This window comes from Squalius cephalus (genome assembly GCF_949319135.1).
Source record: "Squalius cephalus genome assembly, chromosome: 18".
Classification (NCBI taxonomy): Eukaryota; Metazoa; Chordata; class Actinopteri; order Cypriniformes; family Leuciscidae; genus Squalius; species Squalius cephalus.
Window position 1 is genome coordinate 7,484,678 of NC_137139.1, and position 21,946 is coordinate 7,506,623.

The 21,946-nt window shown below is 41.9% G+C and overlaps 1 protein-coding gene and 1 long non-coding RNA gene across 4 annotated transcripts in view; one reads left to right on the plus strand and one right to left on the minus strand.

The window, feature by feature from the left end:
- Window positions 1-21,946, plus strand: part of LOC307145408 — a 1,105,317-nt gene that overhangs the window by 849,749 nt on the left and 233,622 nt on the right. The window lies entirely within an intron of this gene.
- On the minus strand, window positions 15,730-21,208 carry LOC307145208 (actin, cytoplasmic 1-like; the record flags this gene model as incomplete). Of its 3 annotated transcripts, none has more annotated exons than XM_079848100.1 (5): window positions 15,730-15,911; window positions 16,005-16,186; window positions 16,281-16,719; window positions 17,005-17,241; window positions 21,125-21,208. In XM_079848100.1, 4 exons carry the CDS (start codon window positions 17,233-17,235, stop codon window positions 15,756-15,758), a joined length of 1,008 nt encoding a protein of 335 aa, XP_079704226.1. In that variant the 3' UTR covers window positions 15,730-15,755. The 3 variants fall into 3 exon arrangements, with proteins under 3 accessions (XP_079704226.1, XP_079704225.1, XP_079704227.1); XM_079848099.1 differs by having other exon boundaries at window positions 20,623-21,208; XM_079848101.1 differs by lacking the exon at window positions 21,125-21,208 and adding an exon at window positions 17,762-17,884.

Genomic DNA, 21,946 nt, shown 5'->3' on the forward strand with positions numbered 1-21,946 from the left:
AGTGTTCGGTTCGGGACATGATATTACATATTAAACAACGTGTCCTGTCAATCACTGATGTTTCACAAATGACCCTCTCTCTCTCACTCTCTCTCTCTCTCTCTCTCTCTCTCTCTCTCTCTCTCTCTCTCTCTCTCTCTCACACACACACACACACACACAATAGAACACAGAGACTCACACTCTCACACATACACACCCACTCATACTCACACACATACACACCCACTCTCTCTCTCTCTCTCTCTCTCTCTCTCTCTCTCTCACACACACACACACACACACACACACACACACACAATAGAACACAGAGACTCACACTCTCACACATACACACCCACACATACACACAGACACACACACACACTCTCTCTCTCTCTCACACACACACAGACACACACACACACACACACACACACACACACACAATAAAACATACAGAGAGACTCACACTCTCACACATACACACCCACACATACATACACACACACACACTCTCTCTCTCTCTCTCTCTCTCTCTCTCTCACAGACACACATACACACACACACACAAACAATAAACCACACAGAGACTCACACTCTCTCACACACACACACACGCTTTATTTTTGGTTTATCTCTTGTTTTTGCTTTTGTTAACTATTTAGTTTCTTTTTAGCTTCCCTTCAAGGTTGCAGCCTTGTTTTATTTCTTTGTTTTTCTAATTCCAGTTATTAAGTAGAATTTATTTTTCCTTTTCTATAGCTCCAGTTTTCTTTACTTTCTTATTTTGTTTTATGTTGCTCTAGTTTTGCCACTTTTTCTGTTGCTCTACTTTTGCGTTATCTCGTGTTGTCTCGTGTGTTGCTGGTCCCTCTTCCTCGGACTGGTTCAGGGTCTGTGTGCAGCCAGTATCAGATCTCTGCCTCATGGTTCTTGCCCTGTCTTCTCCTGTTCTTCGCCCTGTTGTCCTCTGGCGTTGGGTCCATCAGTCCCCCACAGCTGTCCTGTCACAGTTTCCCGTCGACCCTTCGGTTTGGACCGTTCCTGCCTCACCCTGTCTTGTACTGTCTTCTGTTAATAAATATCACTACCTCGCTCATTCGGTGTCTGGGTCTCCCCATCTTAAACCATGACACATAATGATTAATAAATCTAAGTATCAATCATTTGCCACCTGTTATATATATACCAAATTATATGTGTATGTTAACACTGTTTGCTTTTGGGATCGATCTGAGCGATGGACCAGGAAATAGTGATGCATGCGGCAGACTTAACCGGATCTTTATTTTTATTTCCTTTAACTTAGAAGAGCAGTTTTTCCAAGAATTCTTTAATGTTGCCCAAAATCAAACATTCAGTGTCTGGTGGAGTGCAAATTGCACTCATGAACTAAAAAGGAGACGATTATTAAATTTAGAATTTTGCCCACAGTGTTTCTTTGCTTCTTTCACAACATTGCTCTGTTTCTTTAAGCAGCATCAGCTTCTGACTCAACCAATAGCGTGACTGTGGGGTGGGGTGGGGTGGGGTGGAGGGAATGGTTGGAAAACCTGTTTGGAAACAATTTTTGCAATTCTGGTGCCATAGACCTTGTTCAGGTTAGACGCCATATTGAATTACTCGGATGAAACCGAGGCTGTGAGGGATAAAGGTTCCCGCACTGCAATGAAGATCCTAGATCATGTTATTTTCACAACTCACATGTTTTAAAACTGATTCATGGAGTTTTTGTCCACTGAAAGATGCTTCATCAGTCTTTCATTAGTTCAAGAGTTGGTATGTCGTTAAACAACAGTACAATCCATTAAACGCACTGTATTCTGCCCCTCACAGCCTGAATTAGGCTCTGTTTACGGCTGGTATTAAGATGTGTTTCGGTGGATCGGATCACAAGTGGACGACTCTAAACACAGGTGTAAACGGGGTGTAAAACGTTTTGAGCTTGTCCACTTCCAGAGGTTGAAACACATTCGACCGGATTACTTCATTAGTGTGAACGCTCATGTGGACGAATGTGTTCAAACAGACACAAAAGACCGTCTTCTCTCCGTCTCCTGAACTAATGCGTAACATTATGAGAAGAGCTCTAGACAGACGGGGTTTAAACTGTCGGCTGGAGACTCAAGTTTGGTTTGAAGATGAGAAACATATCAAGCACAATGTTCTCTCACCATTCCTGATTTCTAACACACACTCACAGCGTTCGGCTGGTCTTGTGTCTCTCAGAGCAGAAACTAAAGCTGATTCTCTCCGCGTGTTTGCCGTCGTCTCCGGACGTGTTCATATGTAAATTACATGAGCTTATTTCATCCATTAGATTGAAAGATCTGAAAAAGCCCAAACATTTACCCACCCATAGACCCTCCACTCGAAGAAATCAGAGGCCTCATTTATAACTGTTGCGTACGCACAAAACAGGCCCTGAAAGAGACCACTTCCGACACATAAGTTGTGATTTACAGAAACAAACTTGACGGGAAAATTTGTACAACTGCACGCAAACACTGACCCATGCGTACGAACGTTTTGGAGACGGAGCAGTTTGGCGACACCGATGGTAAATTAATTTTTGGTCACTTTTAGACAGAACATTTTAAGAAAATTATTCATATACAGAAAGATAATACAAATATAATTGCACTCACCAAGCCTATCACATTAAGCAAACATCCATCCATTCTCCACGCCACCGAGCGTGTTGGCCTTACAAACTGACGCATATCTATCCAATGGAAGATGAAGGAAAACTGTAAATCTTCATTATGAGTCCTAATCATAAATACAATGCATGTTCACATTAACAGTTTATGATTTAAACTACGTTTTAGGCTACTTCTGATATAAACATTATAGATTAAATATGACATTCTCATTAATGGAGTTAAAAACTTAAATTACATGAAATCATTACTGAGAAGTTACAAAAAAAATATTGTTTTAATGTTTTAACAACAGAGAGGATTGCTTATCATGATAACAGCAGATTGTCTGAGAAAATATTTTCGTGCAAATAATGCACATCAAGGCCTATCTGTTTCCATTAAAAATATAAATCAATTAAAAATACATTTTGGCCAGTGGAAAAGATTGAGAAAAACTTTCTCTGAAATGTAGAGAAAGTACACTATTTGATTTATTCATTCAAAAACAAGGCAAGGATAGACTACTAAATTATAATTTTTTCAATGTAATGTGAAGGCACGTCTGTATCTCATATTTTCCAAATGTCTTGATGAATCTGCATATCCAAATGATATGCAGATGAGGATATGCATAGTAAAACTAGGCGTTGTAAGCTCCATATATGGTTATTTCTGGGAGGAGATTCATGTGGGCACAATATTTCGCTGACTGGGATTTATAAAGTGAATTTTGCGCAGGTTCTGGTGTACGCACGGTTTTATAAGTGAATATTTTTTGGCGCACGTACACTTTTAGTAAGGATCCTATGCACAGTTTTAAAAATGAAACCCCTGGACAGAAGTGGTTGAAAGTGGACAAAAGAGAAACTTTAAAACACCAGATGTAAACAGGAATGTGTCTCCCACATCTACGTGTAATCCGACACTCTTAACACCAGGTGTAAACAGGGCCTGAGGTCTATTGCTGCAGACGTTACACACCACTAAAGCACATTCCTTGAAACATCAGATTCTTGAAATATCTCTGTCTCGTGTTTCCACCTTTGCATACTTCATGTACTTGTTTTGCAGCCACTTCCTCTCTTAAAGCGCAGTTTTGTCAGCTTGTTTGGCAGGCGTCTTTCTGCAGGCATTCACCTTAACTTAAAGGTGAAAAAGTGTGTGAAAGTTCACCGTGCGGCTGTGTTGTACTTTAGCAGCCTGTACTGTACATGACCCTTGACTGAGTAACACTATTCTCTTTTCATGAGCATCACAGAAGCCCAAACGGCATAAAAAACAGTGGAAATTGTAGTGTTTAGTTTAAATCTGTGTAGTAAATACACTGTAACTAGCTTAGCGAGTGTGGGGATTTGCAAATGGGGTCCTAAAGTGGCTGTGAAAGACTTTCCCTGCTGGAAATCTGCATGTACACCAGACGTCTGATAACAGAGAGATAGACGGCTGTTTTGAGAGCAAGCTGATTTTATTGGAGCTCTCCAGCCTGGTTTGACGTTCCCTTCATGGCCCTCTTAACCTTTCCAGCGTCCTCGCTATAAACAGACGCTGTGGCAGTGAACGGTGTGAGGATGAGCCTGATGAAAGTGTACAAACACTCAAGTAAACAAGGCGGAGGACAGACTCTATGGAAACACACACAAACTCAAATGCCAGTGAGTGTATGTAAGGGAGAGGCTAGTAACACACCTGAGGCACATTCAGTGGAGGATCTTATTAATTTAACTATGTTAGGAATCCAGATAATGACACATATGTTTTGTGATCTGCACAATCTTATTGGTGCACTGAATGCTTTGTTTACAGTTAATGATTCCTATCAAGGGATTCTAAAATAGCTCAATTCCAAACCCAACTTAGCCGTCTTCCTCTCTCTTAAAATAAAGGTTCTTTGTTGGAATTGATGGTTCCATGAAGAACTTTTCACATCCATGGAACCTTTCCATTCCATGAAAGGTTCTTTAGATTCTTAAAATGTTCTTCACAAGAAAAACATCATTCTTTCAAGAACTGATCACTGAGAAGTGTAACGTTTAGCCAATGAAGGAAGATAAGGAAACAGGATACGACAAAAATAGAGTTTACTGGTGACTCACATGAAGAACAGCATTTCATGCAGAGACTCTCCTCATGTTAATGCATAATGATGCTTTTCTTTTTTTTTTTATCAGGTTAAACTTTGATTAGTCACTTAAAGGTGAACTATGTAAGATTTTTACAGTAAAATATCCAAAAACCACTAGGCCAGTGTTATATATTTTGTTTAGTTGATTACTTACAATATCCCAAAAGTTTCCAACTATTTGTAAATCTTTAGAAAATTGCGATTTTAACCAAGGAACCGGGACGTGTGAGGGAGTCGCCAGTCAATGGCATCATATTCGCGTTTCCGCTCGTACTGCCATAGTAACCATGGCGACAGGCATGGACAACTGGGTTATGCCTAGCGGCATGCTCACGCTATTGTTGTTTTGTTCAAATATTATGGACCATTGCAAGCAGACTTTGGGACAAAAGGAGAACTAAAACGAGGATCAATATCAGCGTAGCATTTACGAGATGCTGAGAGCTCCACGTCCGCGACTAACTTCAACTTGACAGAGACGCGAGTGTCTGTCAAGAGTGTTGCCAGGTGAGCAAATGTACATAAAACTAATCAATGTTATATAGTTAAACATGATGAAATGTTAGAATATGATCTGTATGTTATTCTAATGTTGATCTAGCTTACTGCTAGTCTCATACAGCCAACAAACTAACACATAGAATAACATTCAACACACTCAAATGCAGTTTAGTGTGATTGTGTAACTGTTTAATCAAGTGAAACAGCGCTGCGTTATCTCATAAGTGTGATTCGTCTAATAAACTGACCTGTGTGAGTAGTAATAAAGCACTTGCGGATAGTTCGGTAGAATTAATTGTCCTTATTCACTCATCCATAAACATTATTAGATCCATCAGCTTGATGACAAGATCCATAATTCACATCCATAAAGAAGCTTAATGCTTATGCGTCATCAACCTACGTCTTTGTTATTGTAAGAGGTTAGCGACCATATTGTAGCTTTAAATCTTTATCTAAAAAAGTCAGTTGCTAAATCTTTCATTGTAGCAGCCAAAGCTGTTTCAAACAAGTGTTGTTCATCCATAGCCATCTTGCAATGTGTACTAATGACTTCGACGTCGCAGCGCTGTCGTCATCTCGCCTCTGGCTTATATCCTATATCCTGCCTATATCAGATAACCCGATGTGATTGGTGCAGCTCAGATAGAGGTGCATATTTAAAAAGCATCGTTACTCGACACCAGAGTAACTCGCTGAGCAAATTCAACTTGTGCTCTCGTGAGAACTCTGGATTACCAGGGTACATATCCGCTATGTTTTGTGTAACGGTCACCAGCTGGAGTGCCTTCGAGAGCCACCAGAGGCCACTCCACACTAGACTGTGATCACTCCTTCAAACACTACATTTCCCATAACGCACTGCCCGGACTCATCAGCACTCATCTCTTTCACCTGTTTCTCATCACCTTGTTTCACTCACACCATAAATACCTGGTTTTCACATTCACTCATCGCGAAGTCTTGTTGTACTGTTAGTCTGCATTTCTGAGCGTTTTTCCCGTGTTTGTTTTCTGTTTTTGACCCTGGACTGTTTAACGTTTCTGACTCTGTTCTGCCTGCCCCTATCTGGATTGTTTATTGGACTCTGTTTATTGCTGCCTGCCTTGACCACTGCCTGTTTACTGGATTTCAAGTTTGGATTACCCTTATTTAATAAAGCTGCTTTTGGATCAATCTTCGTGTCTCGGAGCATTCATAACAGAAGACTTTGCCTACTACAATCCAGCAGCCAAGTAAGATCCAGACCTACCATGGATCCAATAATTCATCTGTTCCGTCTCAGCCAAGGTGACCGCCCTATAGAGAGGTATGTGGAGGAGTTCTGTGAACTCTGCCATGGGGTGGACATAGATGAGAGTGTCCTGAAGGACATGTTTCGCTATGGGCTTACAGACATTGTTGATTACCTCATGCCTGATAACACCCCTCAATGGACTTTAATTTAATATATTGATCTCGCTCTCCGATCCAGAGACTGTTCACGTCACGTCTGCCGATCCAGAGACTCGTCACGTCTGCCGATCCAGAGACTCTTCACGTCACGTCTGCCCAGCCAGAGGCTCTTCACGTCACCTCTGCCCAGCCAGAGGCTCTTCACGTCACGTCTGCCCAGCCAGGGCTTCACGTCAGTCCTGCCGAGCCTGCACTTCACGCCAGTCCAGCCGAGCCTGCACTTCACGCCAGTCCAGCTGAGACTGCAAGTGTCATGCCCGCCGAGCCAGAGCCAAAGCCCTCTTCGCCGCTGGTCCTGTCCAGTCCAAAGCTTCCTTCTCCGCTGGTCTCGCCCAGCCCCAGTCCTCCTCCTCAGCCGGTCTCGCCCAGCCCAAGTCCTTCTCCTCAGCCAGCACTGCCATGGACACCTGCACCGCCGTGGTCCCCTGCTCAGCCTGCACCGCCGTGATCCCCTGCACAGCCTGCTTCACCCTGGTCGCCTGCTCCGCCCTGGTCGCCTGCACAGCCTGCTCCGCCCTGGCCTTCCGTCCTGCCGCAGTCTCCAGGTCCTCTTCTGCTCCACGGACCTGACCCTCCATCCCGCCTCCGGATCCGCCTCCGCTCCACCTCCCTCCTGGACAGTTTTAAAGCGTCTGGAAGCCGCTCTTTGGGGGGAGGGGGAGGGGGAGGGGGGCTATGTAACGGTCACCAGCTGGAGTGCCTTCAAGAGCCACCAGAGGCCACTCCACACTAGACTGTGATCACTCCTTCAAACACTACATTTCCCATAACGCACTGCCCGGACTCATCAGCACTCATCTCTTTCACCTGTTTCTCATCACCTTGTTTCACTCACACCATAAATATCTGGGTTTCACATTCACTCATCACGAAGTCTTGTTGTACTGTTAGTCTGCATTTCTGAGCGTTTTTCCCGTGTTTGTTTTCTGTTTTTGACCCTGGACTGTTTAACGTTTCTGACTCTGTTCTGCCTGCCCCTATCTGGATTGTTTATTGGACTCTGTTTATTGCTGCCTGCCTTGACCACTGCCTGTTTACTGGATTTCGAGTTTGGATTACCCTTATTTAATAAAGCTGCGTTTGGATCAATCTTCGTGTCTCGGAGCATTCATAACATTTTGTAGTTGTTTACACTTTTTACTCATGTTTGTAGTTCCTCCTCCGAAGCGCACTAGGTTGTGGGCAATATTAGCCTTTAGAGTGAGCACGGATCCACACTTCGAAAATCCACCGGATATAGTAGACCATCCGGGGACTTCTGGCACACTCTTTTCACACACACTTATTTCACATAGTATGGACATTGAGACCGGGAGAGTGACATGAGGGAACTAACCAGGCACAGGTGGAGGAAGATGAACTAATCGGGGACTAACGAGAACAGATGCAGACAGGACAGAACATAATAGCGACAAAAGGTTTTTGTGGAACCAAAACGGTTTCTTCTACTGTGAAAACCCACATTTGGAAGCTTTATTTGTAAGAGTTCTGAGAGTGTAAGGCAGGGGTTTTCAAACTGTGAACCTGTTCACAGAGCTTGTTGCACTGCTTCTGGGATTGCCTTTGTGAATTTGGCCAAAACAAGGTGTCTTAGAAGGCAACACAATTTTCGGCAGTCTTGTCCATATGATATGATGCATAATAATGCTGTCTAGGTAGGCAGCTGACTAAAGTTTTGGAAAAAAGCCAATCTGTATCTCCTTGTGCTGCATCTCTACTGAAATATAATATGATAATATAACCTTTAAATCTAAAGAGCAGATATGTTTGCAGAGAACATCCATAACAAACTGAACTTCATGCCCTCGCTTCACTCGATTGAGCCAAATTGAAAATTGAGCCAAATCAGGCAGATAACTCCATGATTTTCCTCCATGGAAGCGGCTGATCATCCTGTAGTCTCCCTGACATTGGGCAGACGGGCGGCGCGGTTCTCTCCACTATGTCAGCGGGGATAAGAGTGCAGCCTGATCCGGACCCTGGAGCTTTAACTCAGTCACAGAAATCAGTCTTGTCCTCAAAATGAACTAAACTCCGATGACTATTTGCAGTCAAATGCCAGTTTTTTTTTTGGTCAATTTTCCTCTGAGCCTGCTTCCCAGCACAGCAGGAAGCTTCAGAATCTCTCCAATCAGAAGTTCCCTTATATTTACAGAGGCGAGAATAAGTAAAAAATTACCAATCACCAATAAATGAACAAACATGCTGGGCAAAGACACGTTTTGAGCAAGTACATCACAAACAAACTTTATAGTTTAGTGTAACTCTTAAAGGGGCAGTACATGTATATCAAATGAACACACAGTCACTGTTAATATAGGCTACTATCTGAATCATAAAACCTTATAGATACCCATTTAATCAGTAAATAGCTGTTAATGTGCTAACTAATAACCCTCACTGGGTTACACAGGGTTTACTGTAGTCAGCCGGATCCGGGCCGTATCCAGATCAGATGGTGGACCTGCTCCTAGACACTATCACAACGCATCCCTGAAGTGCCAGCAGAGATTGTGTCAACTAGACTCTCCCCTGCGAAGGCCTCATCTACACGACAGCCATCGGCACTGATCCTCAACAAACTCGTCTCCATACCGGCATGATGACTCGATCTTAAACCAGATGGAGCTGGATAATATTCTGATTGTTCCAATCCAAATTGACTTCTGACATATAATGCTGCCTGAATCATAATCATACACTGTTTGTTCGTTGGCCAGAGGAGAACTGGCCCCCGACTGAGCCTGGGTTCTCCCAAGTTTTTTTTTCTCCACTCTGTCACCTGAAGGAGTTTTGGTTCCTTTTTTCACCTTTGTTACCTTTGGCTTGCTTAGTTGGGGACATTAAATTTAACATTTAATTTAATATTCAACAATACCATTGATTTGCCTGCACTGACACCATTATGAGAGAACTGAACAGAGCTGGACATTGACAAGAGGTGCCAAGAACCGGGCGAATCAGCTGAAATGTTCATCACTGCAGTTCATAAACTAGCAGAAAATTGCCAGTATAGAGTCCTTCAAGAGGAAATGATACGAGACAGACTGGTAGTTGGCATACGAGATCACGGATTGTCAGAGAGATTACAGCTTGACCCCGAGCTCACACTCATTAAAGCCATCACAAAGATAAGACAAAGTGAATAAATAAAAAAGCAGCAGACGATCTTAAGACAAGCAAGCGGTGACGCAAATGAGGTAAACATGGACATGTTAAAGTACAAAACGAAACCAAAATTTGCACAAAAAGGACCGCAAAGATGACCAGACAGTACAAAACACAATGAAACCAGCAAGGGATGTGGCAGGTGTGGAAAGCCACAAGTACTCTCACTGAACAGCTGTCCAGCGAGGGAGGCTGAGTGCAGTAAGTGCAACAAAAAAGGCCACTTCGCTGCAGTCTGCAAAACAAAGAAAAGACTGGAGAAAATATATCATTGTGATGAGACAGAGCATAGAGACAGTCTCTATGTTCCTGGGAGTTGTAAAGTCTGAGAATTCAACTGATGTCTGGCAAAAGTCCATTGCAGTGAACGGTGAGCAAATTCTTTTCAAACTGGACACAGGAGCAGCAGTGACAGCCATCCCAGAGAGCGTTTACTCAAAGATGAGCCACGGTGTTCTCAGCCCGCCGAACAAAAAGCTGTGTGGACCAAGCAACATGTCAATACAGGTGAGAGGGCAGTTTAAAGCATCACTTTGTCATCAGGGAAGAGTGATAAAACACCCAGTGTTTGTGATACCAAGACTTGTGTCCCCTCTCCTTGGACTACCTGCCATAAAAGAGCTGAACTTACTTCACACAGTGGATGCAATTCAAACATCAGAGCCGCACTACAAAGAGCTGTTCCCAAAAGTCTTCACAGGACTTGGAAAATTGAAAGGAGAATACAAAATCAAACTCAAAGAGTTAACCACTCCATCTGCTCTGGCTGCCCCTCGTCAAGTGCCCTTGCCCATGATGAACAGAGTCACAGAGGAGCTGGAAAGAATGGAAGAAATAGGAGTTATCACATCCATTGAAGAAGCAACTGAGTGGTGTTCAGGTATGGTGATGGTGCCGAAACCAAATGGCAAGATTCGAATCTGCGTTGATTTAACACATCTAAATAACAATGTCTGCAAAGAGAGACATTCTTCCTGCAGTTGATGAAATACTGGCTAAACTGTCAGGCGCAACAGTGTTCTCTAAGTTGGATGCTACTGCTGGATTCTGGCAGATTCCTTTGCATAAAGATTGGGTCTTCAATCTTCAGACACTGCAATGACACACCACTTCACAGTGAAAAGAATTTGCGGACTTTCTATCAGAATTAATATTGACTGCAGATAAAGTACTAATTGTTGGTGATTTTAATATACACATCGATAATGAAAAAGATGCATTGGGATTGGCATTTAAAGACATTGTAAATTCAATTGGAGTTAGATAACACGTGTCAGGACCTACTCATCGTCGTAATCATACTCTAGATCTAATATTATCACACGGAATAGATGTGGATGCCGTTGAAATTCTGCAGCAGAGCGATGACATCTCAGATCATTACCTAGTCTCGTGTAATTTCCATTTAGCCAAGGCTGCAAAGCCGACTCCGTGTTACAAATATGTGAGACCTATCACTTCTGCTACTAAAGATTGCTTTATTAATAATCTTCCTAATCAGTTTCATCATCTCAGCATCTCAGATAGCTTAGAAGAACTAGATATTACAACAGAAACGTTTAACTCTCTCTTTTCCAGCACTTTAGACACAGTTGCTCCGTTGCGCTTAAAGAAGATTAAAGAAAATAGTCCAACGCCGTGGTACAACGAGCACACTCGGGCCCTTAAGAGAGCAGCCAGAAAAATGGAGCGCAACTGGAAGAAAACAAAACTAGAGGTATTTCGCATTTCATGGAAAGAGAGCTCAATTACTTACAGAGAGGCTTTAAAAGCTGCTAGATCTGCTTATTTTTCAACCCTATTAGAAGAAAATAAACATAATCCTAGGTATTTATTTGAAACGGTGGCTAAACTAACGAAAAATAAAGCTTCAAGCACCGAAGTTTCCAAGCAACACAGCAGTAATGACTTTATGAACTTCTTCACTTATAAGATTGATAATATCAGGGACAAAATTATAACTATGCAACCGTCTACTACAGTATCACATCAGGCAGTGCATTGTAGTCTCCCTGAGGAAAAATTTGATTCATTCGTTGCTATAGGAGAGGAAGAATTTACTAAACTCATTAAATCATCTAAATCTACAACATGTATGTTAGACCCTATACCGACTAAGCTACTGAAAGAAATACTTCCAGAGGTCATAGATCCTCTTCTTAATATCATTAATTCGTCTTTGTCTCTAGGATACGTACCAAAAAACTTTAAGCTGGCTATGATTAAACCGCTTGTTAAAAAAACGCAACTTGATCCTTCAGAATTAGTCAATTACAGGCCGATCTCGAATCTACCTTTTCTGTCAAAGATATTAGAAAAGGCAGTATCCTCACAACTGTGTTCCTTTCTTGAAAGAAATGATATCTGCGAGGATTTCCAGTCAGGATTTAGACCGTACCATAGTACCGAAACAGCTCTCGTTAGAGTCACAAATGATTTGCTCTTATCATCCGATCGTGGTTGTAACTCTCTATTAGTGTTACTCGATCTTAGTGCTGCATTTGACACCATCGACCACAACGTTCTTTTAAATAGATTAGAACATTATGTTGGCATTACGGGAAATGCACTAGCATGGTTTAAATCATACTTATCTGACTGTTATCAGTTTGTAGCAGTAAATGAAGAGATGTCTCATCGATCACAAGTTCAGTATGGCGTACCACAAGGCTCAGTACTAGGACCGCTGCTGTTCACTCTGTACATGCTACCCTTAGGAGATATCATTAGGAAACATAGAATTAGCTTAATGTAAAACCTAACGAAACTTATCAATTCACAAAATTAACGGAATGCATAGCGGATATAAAAAATTGGATGACTTGTAATTTCCTACTTCTAAATTCTGAAAAAACAGAGTTTCTAATTATTGGACAAAAAACTTCCTCACGTAATAATCTAGAATACTGTCTAACACTTGATGGCTGCTCTGTTAAGTCTTCGTCGTCGGTTAGGAACCTGGGTGTGCTCTTTGATACCAATCTTTCATTTGAAAGTCACGTGTCTAGTATCTGTAAAACTGCATTTTTCCATCTTAAAAATATATCTAAATTACGCCATATGCTCTCATTGACAAATGCGGAACAATTGGTTCATGCGTTCATGACCTCAAGGCTAGATTATTGTAATGCTCTACTGGGTGGTTGCCCTGCACGCTTAATAAACAAACTACAGCTGGTTCAAAACGCAGCAGCTCGAGTTCTTACCAGAACCAGGAAGTATGACCATATTAGCCCAGTTCTGTCAAAACTGCATTGGCTCCCTATTAAACATCGCATCAATTTTAAAATATTGCTGATTACTTACAAAGCACTAAATGGTTTAGCTCCGCAGTACTTGAGCGAGCTCTTAACGCATTATAGTCCGTCACGTCTATTACGATCTCAAAATTCCGGCCAGTTGATAATACCTAGAATATCAAAATCGACTGCTGGCGGTAGATCCTTTTCCTATTTAGCACCAAAACTCTGGAACAGTCTTCCTACCATTGTCCGGGAAGCAGACACACTCTGTCAGTTCAAAGCCAGATTAAAGACACATCTCTTTGACCTAGCTTTCACATAATACATTATAGACTTCTATAATTTAATGTTAGGCTGCATATAGTAGGTCAGCCGGAACCGGGAACACTTCCCAAAAATCCTGATGTACTCGTTACATCATGAGAAGAATGGCATCTACGCTAATTTTAGTGTCTGTGTTTATCCCGAGGTTTTCCTGCAGCCTGCCGGATCCAGGCCGTATCCAGATCTGACGAAGGACCTTCGCCTGGACCGATGACAACGCAGTGCTGAAGTGCCAACTAGTCTCTCCCTATGGAGGATCCCACTACCACTCTACAGATAAGGCGTTGTCGGGAAAATTCGTCTCGCGGTCCTACCCCAAAGCAACAAATAAAATAAAATTCCTTAAACAAATAAAATAAAAATTACGCACATAACTATAGAACCCATTCTAAATGCGCATGTGAACGCCATCAGTGTTTCTCACAGGTTCGCGTTTAAAGTCTGTGTAGAGAGAATGGTGTCGTCTTAGCGGCCCCTAATTTAATAACAAATGATCATTGCGACGGAAGCAAATCAATTAAAACTAACTTTAGATGGAAATAATTTAACTCTGCTGTAAAGCCGAAACAATCTCTGTTACCTTAAATTATACGCTTATCTCTGTAAAGCTGCTTTGAGACAATCTACATTGTTAAAAGCGCTATATAAATGAAGATGACTTGACTTGACTTGACTTGAAAAGTATACCTTCACTCCATCTCGTTGGGGCCGGCCAATCCACCGTCGTGATCTTCAAAAAGGGGACATCAGGTTGCACGAACGATCCGAAGATCGGGTCCCACTCGTTTAACTTCTCTCACAATGACAACATGTATATCCAGCAATGCTTTCGCTCGTTCCGTTCTCCCAGTCCTACTGGCCAGTCTCTTATCTGTTCTCGATCTTAATCGTGCCTCGCGTTTCCCAGCACTGGGCCACCGTCTCCTAATCGTGATTCACATTTTGGCCGCGTCCGCTCTGCCTGCCTTCACATCCTCAAGCCACCACTTTTAAATCCCCCATTGGAGGCACGCACTCCAATGGCTGCTTGATTAACCGCTGCAGCTGCCGCTTGTCAACACGGTCGGCCATGACATGCCACCGGAACCGGCCTGGTGTCGCACCGGAAGTGTCCCCCAGGGCAACTCGTTCCGCTCTCAAAGTTCCTTCTATTTCACCCGGTGACATATAGCAGGGGTGGTGAACATCGGTCCTGGAGAGCCACAGTCCTGCAGAGTTTTGCTTCAACCCTAATCAAACACATCTGAACAAGCTAATCAAGGTTACTAGAAAGCTACAGGCAGGTGAGTTATCATCAGGGTTGGAGCTGAACTCTGCAGGACTGTGGCTCTCCAGGACCGGAGTTTGCCAACCCTGACATATAGGGTGCTTCTCAATATCCCTCCTCGTCTCCTCGCTCCTCCGTCCTCCATCCTATGACCCGGAAACCGATCGAGCTCAGCCATCTTGAAGGACATCTCAATTCTCTAAATGCACCGCGAGGAGTCGAGGATCGAGGAGTGAGGAGGCTTCCTGAGGAGTCATAAGCGAGGATACACAGGTGTATCCTATGCGGAAGAGTTTTATCGACTTAAACGTGACGCACATATCTCCTCCCCCTTCACATCAGTCACAATCATTTTAATTTATACTTTACCTTTGCAGTTTATATAAACCACACATCTCACATATTTCAACAGGGTATCTTGCTTTATTATTATTTATTATGAATTTCTTAAATAAACAAACTTAAACAACATAAGGGCAGATCCTTTGAGCGCTGCTGATGACGCGATGAAGTCACGCTCGAGTGATCAAGTATTCCAGTGCATAAAAAAAAGTTACATTCGATTTCTCCGTCCTCATTTTCTTTCCTTGCAGTCTTCCCTCGCATCCTACAGGGGGTGGAGCTGAGACGCGAGGAAAGGAAGTGAGGAAAGGAAACAAGGATGCACAAATAAGAAATGAGAAGCACCCAAAGATGTCAGTGCAAGTTGCTTTGTTAAAACTGCTCAAAGATTCATTTTAGTCCAGAACTAGGCCTAAATCTAGTCTGAAACCAGGGGTTAAGGTTAAGACTGCAAACCAGTCTAAAACTGTAAAGCGACTTAAATTTAAAGAATAATCTGATATGGTTACTTGTCATGACCTAAATCATGACCTTAAAAGAAATTAATGTGAAATTTAACTGCAAATCCAATGGCTATTGTATTTAAAAAACACAGGTTGAAGTCAGACCCAAAAAAACTCAACTCATTTCAGTCAGTTTTAAATCAGAGCAATATACTGAAGACAGTAGACACTGTGTGGTTTTACATGTGCACGTTTTATTTGGGTTTACTTGTCAGTGTAAAGAGAATTTCTGTGGATGATGGATGGGCCGAACTCATTGTACTCCTGCTTGCTGATACACATATTCTGGAAGGTGGACAGGGAGGCCAAGATGGAGCCACCGATCCAGACGGAGTATTTGCGCTCAGGGGGAGCAATGATCTACAAGAGAAAAGAGATGTTATCTCATCCTTAACCATTGCAAGCAGACTTAACTTTTAAGTCTCATCTTTGCATGCATTTAAGGTGCATCACCTTGATCTTAATGTTGCAAGGAGCAAGGGAGGTGATCTCCTTCAGCATACGGTCAGCAATGCCAGGGTACATGGTGGTTCCTCCAGACAGCACTATGTTGGCATACAGCTCCTTACGGATGTCCACGTCACACTTCATGATGGAGTTGAAGGTAGTCTTGTGGATACCGCAAGATTCCATACCTGCATAAAGAAAACAAGTTAGTCATCATAGTAAACCAGTTGATAAAGGGATTGTTAACGCACAACCCATTTTAATGCACAGTGTGAGACTCACCCAGGAAGGATGGCTGGAAGAGAGCCTCAGGGCAACGGAAACGCTCATTGCCAATGGTGATGACCTGCCCGTCAGGCAGCTCGTAGCTCTTCTCCAGGGAGGAAGATGAGGCAGCGGTTCCCATCTCCTGCTCGAAGTCCAGGGCCACATAGCACAGCTTCTCCTTGATGTCACAGACAATTTCTCTCTCGGCCGTGGTGGTGAATCTGTAGTCACGCTCAATCAGGATGTCCTTCAGGTAGTTTGTCAGGTCACGACCAGCCAGATCCAAATGCAGGATGGCATGGCGAAGAGCATTACTCTCATAGATGGGCACGATGTGGGTAACACCATACCCAGAGTCCATCACGACACCAGAAATTCGACCAGAAGCATACAGGGAGAGCACAGCCTGGATGGCCACATACATGGCAGGGGTGTTGAAGGTCTCAAACATGATCTGTAGGAAAGAGCAAAGTTAGAGTTTAATAAAAATAATCCTCTTTAGACACTTCCAAATCCAAACCAATACAAGGTTAAGGAAGCAATACTGGGCAGGAAAGCTCCCTGGCACACCATGCTGATTCACACTCAGGACAATGCTAGTAAGAAGTGTTAGAAAAGCTACCACGCAAGAAAGAAAAGGAGGGGGAAGCAAAGATGGATGAACCTTTTGAACCTCGTAACAGAGTTCATGGGAGAAGCCAAATAGTAGGGGTCATATGAAAAGATCACAAAAACACACCTGTGTCATCTTCTCCCTATTGGCTTCGGGATTCAGGGGAGCCTCTGTAAGCAGGACAGGGTACTCCTCAGGGGCAACACGCAGCTCATTGTAAGTGTGGTGCCAGATCTTCTCCATAGCATCCCAGTTGGTCACGATACCGCGCTCAATAGGATACTTAAGGTTCAGGATACCTCTCTTGCTCTGAGCCTCATCTCCCACAAAGGAGTCTTTCTCTCCCATGCCAACCATCACTCCCTAGAGAAAGGAAAATTAAAGATTAGGCAACAACAAGTGCAAAGAAAATCAAGTAGTTTAAGTGTGTGTGTGTGTGTGTGTGTGTGTGGGGGGGGGGGGGGTATGCGTTTTAAACGCATACACGTTTAAAAGACTGTTAAAGTCTTTGTTATAGTTAGATAATGACACTTGTACTTTGTAGAGCTGCTTTTTAAGGCGTCATAACTTAAGGACTTTACAACATTAACACCAATGAGTTAATTTTAGCTTAATGACACTACCATCTGTAGAGCTGCTTTACAGCTGAAATTGAACTAAAATTATAATCAAATTATGCAAAACTCCTGTCATTACAGTGAAGCTGCTTTGAAAAAAAAAAAATCCATACAATATAAATTTCACTTGAAATGTTTACTATTATAATGCTGCTTTTGTTTTTAATTCTACATTTATGCATATGACAGTTCACAAACAATTTCTAAAGTTTTAATAAGAGACTAATGCCCCAATGAAAATAAAATGACCGGATATATATATATACCGGATGCCAGGGTTGGCCAACAATGGAAGGGAAAACAGCACGAGGAGCATCATCTCCAGCAAAACCGACTTTGCACGTACTGGAGCCGTTATCAATGACAAGGGCAGCGATTTCCTCATCCATAGCATAGTCCTTCCAGCTAAGAAAGCTAGAATTGCTACTGGTTGATACTACTGAAAGATTTAGAGAAGCACACAATATTTGTAACCTTAAGAGTAGAGCTATAAAAATCCACATTAAAGGCACACTATGCAGTTTTCTGTTTTTGTCAAACAGTGACCCCTAGAGTCGCTGTGGAGTACTTGTATTTAACGTTAGTGCCGTAAATACCACTCACGAAGAGCCGTCTCTGCACTCACGACCTGATCCCCTCCCCCCTGTATACCGGTACCCGTTCAGTAGGATGGAGGCGTCGGACATCGAACAGGCACAGACAGACTCTGAAGATGTCTACCGACGAGGTAATGTTTGTAGCGTATGGACAAACTCACGATGACTTCTCATTTTTTAAATTCAGAACTGCCTTTTAACCATTAACCTCTTAGGTGTAAATTACAGCATATATATATAGCGCCAGGAGTCTGGACTGAATTGATCTCTTTTGACACATTTGTTACCGAGTGATGTTGAACAGAAACATCTCAAAACTCAAGGAGATGGTTTCAAAGAGACTCTTATCTCCTCGCACCTCTCTCTCTCCAAGCCAGAAACCCAGGTGGCCAAAGGAAGACCACTGCGCGCGCACACACACACACACACACACACACACAAACATTCCTCGCATTTAATTCAGAATATAAGTGACTCAAAATATGTATATGATGTATTAAAGTATGCATGTTTGATTAGCCCTTTTATTGACATAGTGTGATTTCCAGCGTGTAGCTTTGAACCTTAAATGCTTATTTGAGTTTACGACCAAAAGGAATCTGTAGAGAGCTGCTAAGCTCATGCAGTTTCTCTTCGAGGATTTTATATAAACCATGTAATCCTATATATTCTATACCACTTGAGAAATATATATATATATATATATGTGTGTGTGTATCTAATTTTCTCATCTAATGACTTTCCTGCTATGTGGTTATGCCTTTGTGTTCATGTAAAGGTTCAGATCAATGTTTTAGGCCCGGTTGCATACTATGGTTAGACAAATCATATGTGTTCCGTGTTTTAGTCTCCATAGAGTCCAATCTTCGTTCCCCATTTGTTAATGTACATCACATTTTGGGTTAACTTTATTTTGTAGCTTGTTAGTTGAACTCTTAAATGCTTATTTTAATGCTCTATGTGTATCTTCCAGATATATCAATTTTGGTCTCTAATTAAACCTCTCGGTGTGCACAGGCTAAATATATGTATTAGGTTATGATAAAATGTATTCTCTTCTGTGTTTATCATCCTTTATAGTAGAGATGACAAAATCCTAACATGGTCATAAAACATGCAAATTAAGCTGTGAGCTGAGACAAAGAAACTTTTTCCCGCTCAGAATGTCTTGTTCCAATTGGTTTGACTGCTCAAAGAAGGTTGGGCTTTGAAATCCTAGAAAAGGAGAGACACCGTTGTTCTTCGCTTTTTCTGTGCTTTTTAGTCTCATCTCTTCTTCTCTCCGCTTTGTTTTACTTTTACTTTGTTTTTGTATTAGTCGCACCTCCGACTTCTCGCTTTGTTTAGTCTCGTGTCACTCAGTTCCAACTACGAGTGAAACGAACTTTAAGCTAAGTTTCTGGCAACTCTTACAAGTAGACCGTTTGAACTTCCCGCAACTGCACGAGTTCCGGAAGAACCGAAAGAACATTTTCAGCGAAACGGACACACAGAGAACGGACCCGCACACGCGCGCACTTCTGTTCAGCCACTACGACCAATGCAAGTATTCTTTTACTAAGATCTAAATGCGTATTATCTATCCTGCTTAAGGATTTTGATTCTTTTGCTGGTTCTCAAGGTTCATTGTTTGTGATATGTTTGCCACGCTGTGATCTGTTTTTCTTTCTTTCTTTCTTTACTTTCATTTACTGTTCATATATGTATCCTTATTAGATGTTGTAACGTTACGTTTATAGTTTCATTTATTAAAAACCCATTATACGCTTGATTGTCTCTGTTTGCTGCTCACAGAACAAAAGCCTCTAAATGTGTACGATCTTAGCTACAAGCTTTATGTATTGTGATTAACCTACGAGTTATTCCTCATGGCCAGAGGAAGAACCCTCCTTGAGAGTTGATAAGAAAATCGCATGATTCGCATGACATTCATTTTGTAGGCATTCACAAAATTCGATATATAGCCCATCTGTATATTCATAATTAATTGTAATTCATTGTGGTTAATTGTTTATATATAGAGATACAACTATATGGGCTTTGTATTCCATTTTTTGGCGATTTAGTGTGTAAGTGATAACCAGTATTATCAGTTATTGATAATCAATAATTAATAATTGATAGTTAATAATCAATAATTGTCCATTCCCCTCATTTGAGCTGGTGTCGTTACATGTTTCACGATTTCATACAAATGTGCCAGCTTAAGTTTGCACAGTACACATGCCATATGAAACCTGAACCAGACAAAGGACTACGTGATAAATACACATCACAACACCTGAGTTCAGCTGGTAAACTTGCTCGTGAGGCAAGCTGGGCAATAAAACATAACGCAAAAACATGTAACTTAAGAGAAACGAGTGTTTGTTATCAAGTCTGCTGACAGCTCTGCTTATCGATAGATAGCTAGCTAGACATATGTGGAAATTAGTGGACTGGTCTTATTATCAACTATACAACAACAACAACAAGCGCAACAACATACAACATAGAACACAAGAAAGTTTACAAATAAGAGATTTACTTACTAGTCCATCAACAAGAACGCCAGGTCAGCATCGCTGTTGCATCCTTTGCTGCTTTTTAGCTCTCGCCAACGAGTGAAAGCCTGACCGAGTGCGCCGATCGTGTTTTCTTCGTCGACTCTGCCATGATTCACGTCTGAAAAGCGTGCCAGTGTCTTCCATAGAGGCTGCTTCATATGTTGTTGATGTATGTGACGTTGTGCCGTAAAGCAAGCCGTGATTCTCATGTGATTTAGCGGGGCGCCACCTCTCAAACCTGCATTGCTGGTTTTGCCAGCGGCGTCCCCCCCCCCCCCCCCCAAATCTTGCATAGTGTGCTTTTAAAATTACAAGGTTTACTCAAACTGCATTCACAATTAAAACTCAAATCACATACCAATATGAGCTGAATATGTGTAACTTAAGCAATAAAAAAAAAAAAACCTCCAACCAGCGACATTATTACTATTACTATTACTATTATGATAACAAATACCACAAAATACTGTTATAAATGCATTCTCACCTGTGTATTAGTAGGTTATTGTGAACAAGGGGTATGGAGCTCTTCTCAGCGTGCACTGAAAACTAATAATACTCTACCACAAGCACACACACAATTGTAAGATTTAGGCTGGCACAGGTCTGTAAGGCTGGAAAAACTGGAAGAACTGGAAGAGAGAGCTACTCTCTGAGAGAAACGAAATTAACATTTGAACTCATTCTTGTGAAGTTAGCATCATCATCACCATTTGAAACGCAAAGTCTCACCTCAGAACACTTCTCTCCCCCTCTTCCCCCACTGCCCGTCTCTCAAACTGAGATCGCATGAAATTCAACCAAAAATTCATATGGTTTAATGTGAACAATTATCATACAGTATTACACATGTTTGGTATCATTTGAAATGTCTCAGTGCGACTGGTACAAGTGTCTCATTCCCAAATAAGTAAAACAAAAGGGAATAAGGTTTTTAAGAGTTTAGAGATATCTGGCACACAAATGAAGGTGGTCTCTAGACAAATGGCCTCCTACCCCCAAAAGGTGTGAACACTGAATGCAAATTACCATTGTTAGCACATGTTTCCATGTGAAAGAAGTTCTGTCTACACTGTTAACCCTTGCTGTAAAAAAGGCCAAATTCTGACAATATCATACCATTTTCCATTAAAACAGTAATATACCGTAGAAAACAAAAATAGCTTACAGGAATATACTGTAAATTAACAGCGCTAAAAATTGACACTCAGCGGCTGTTTTCACAATCACACCCTATACCCTCATTCACTATTCCCTACATTAGTTCACTAATATAGTCCCCTTGACAGAGTGAATGAAAAGAAGTGAG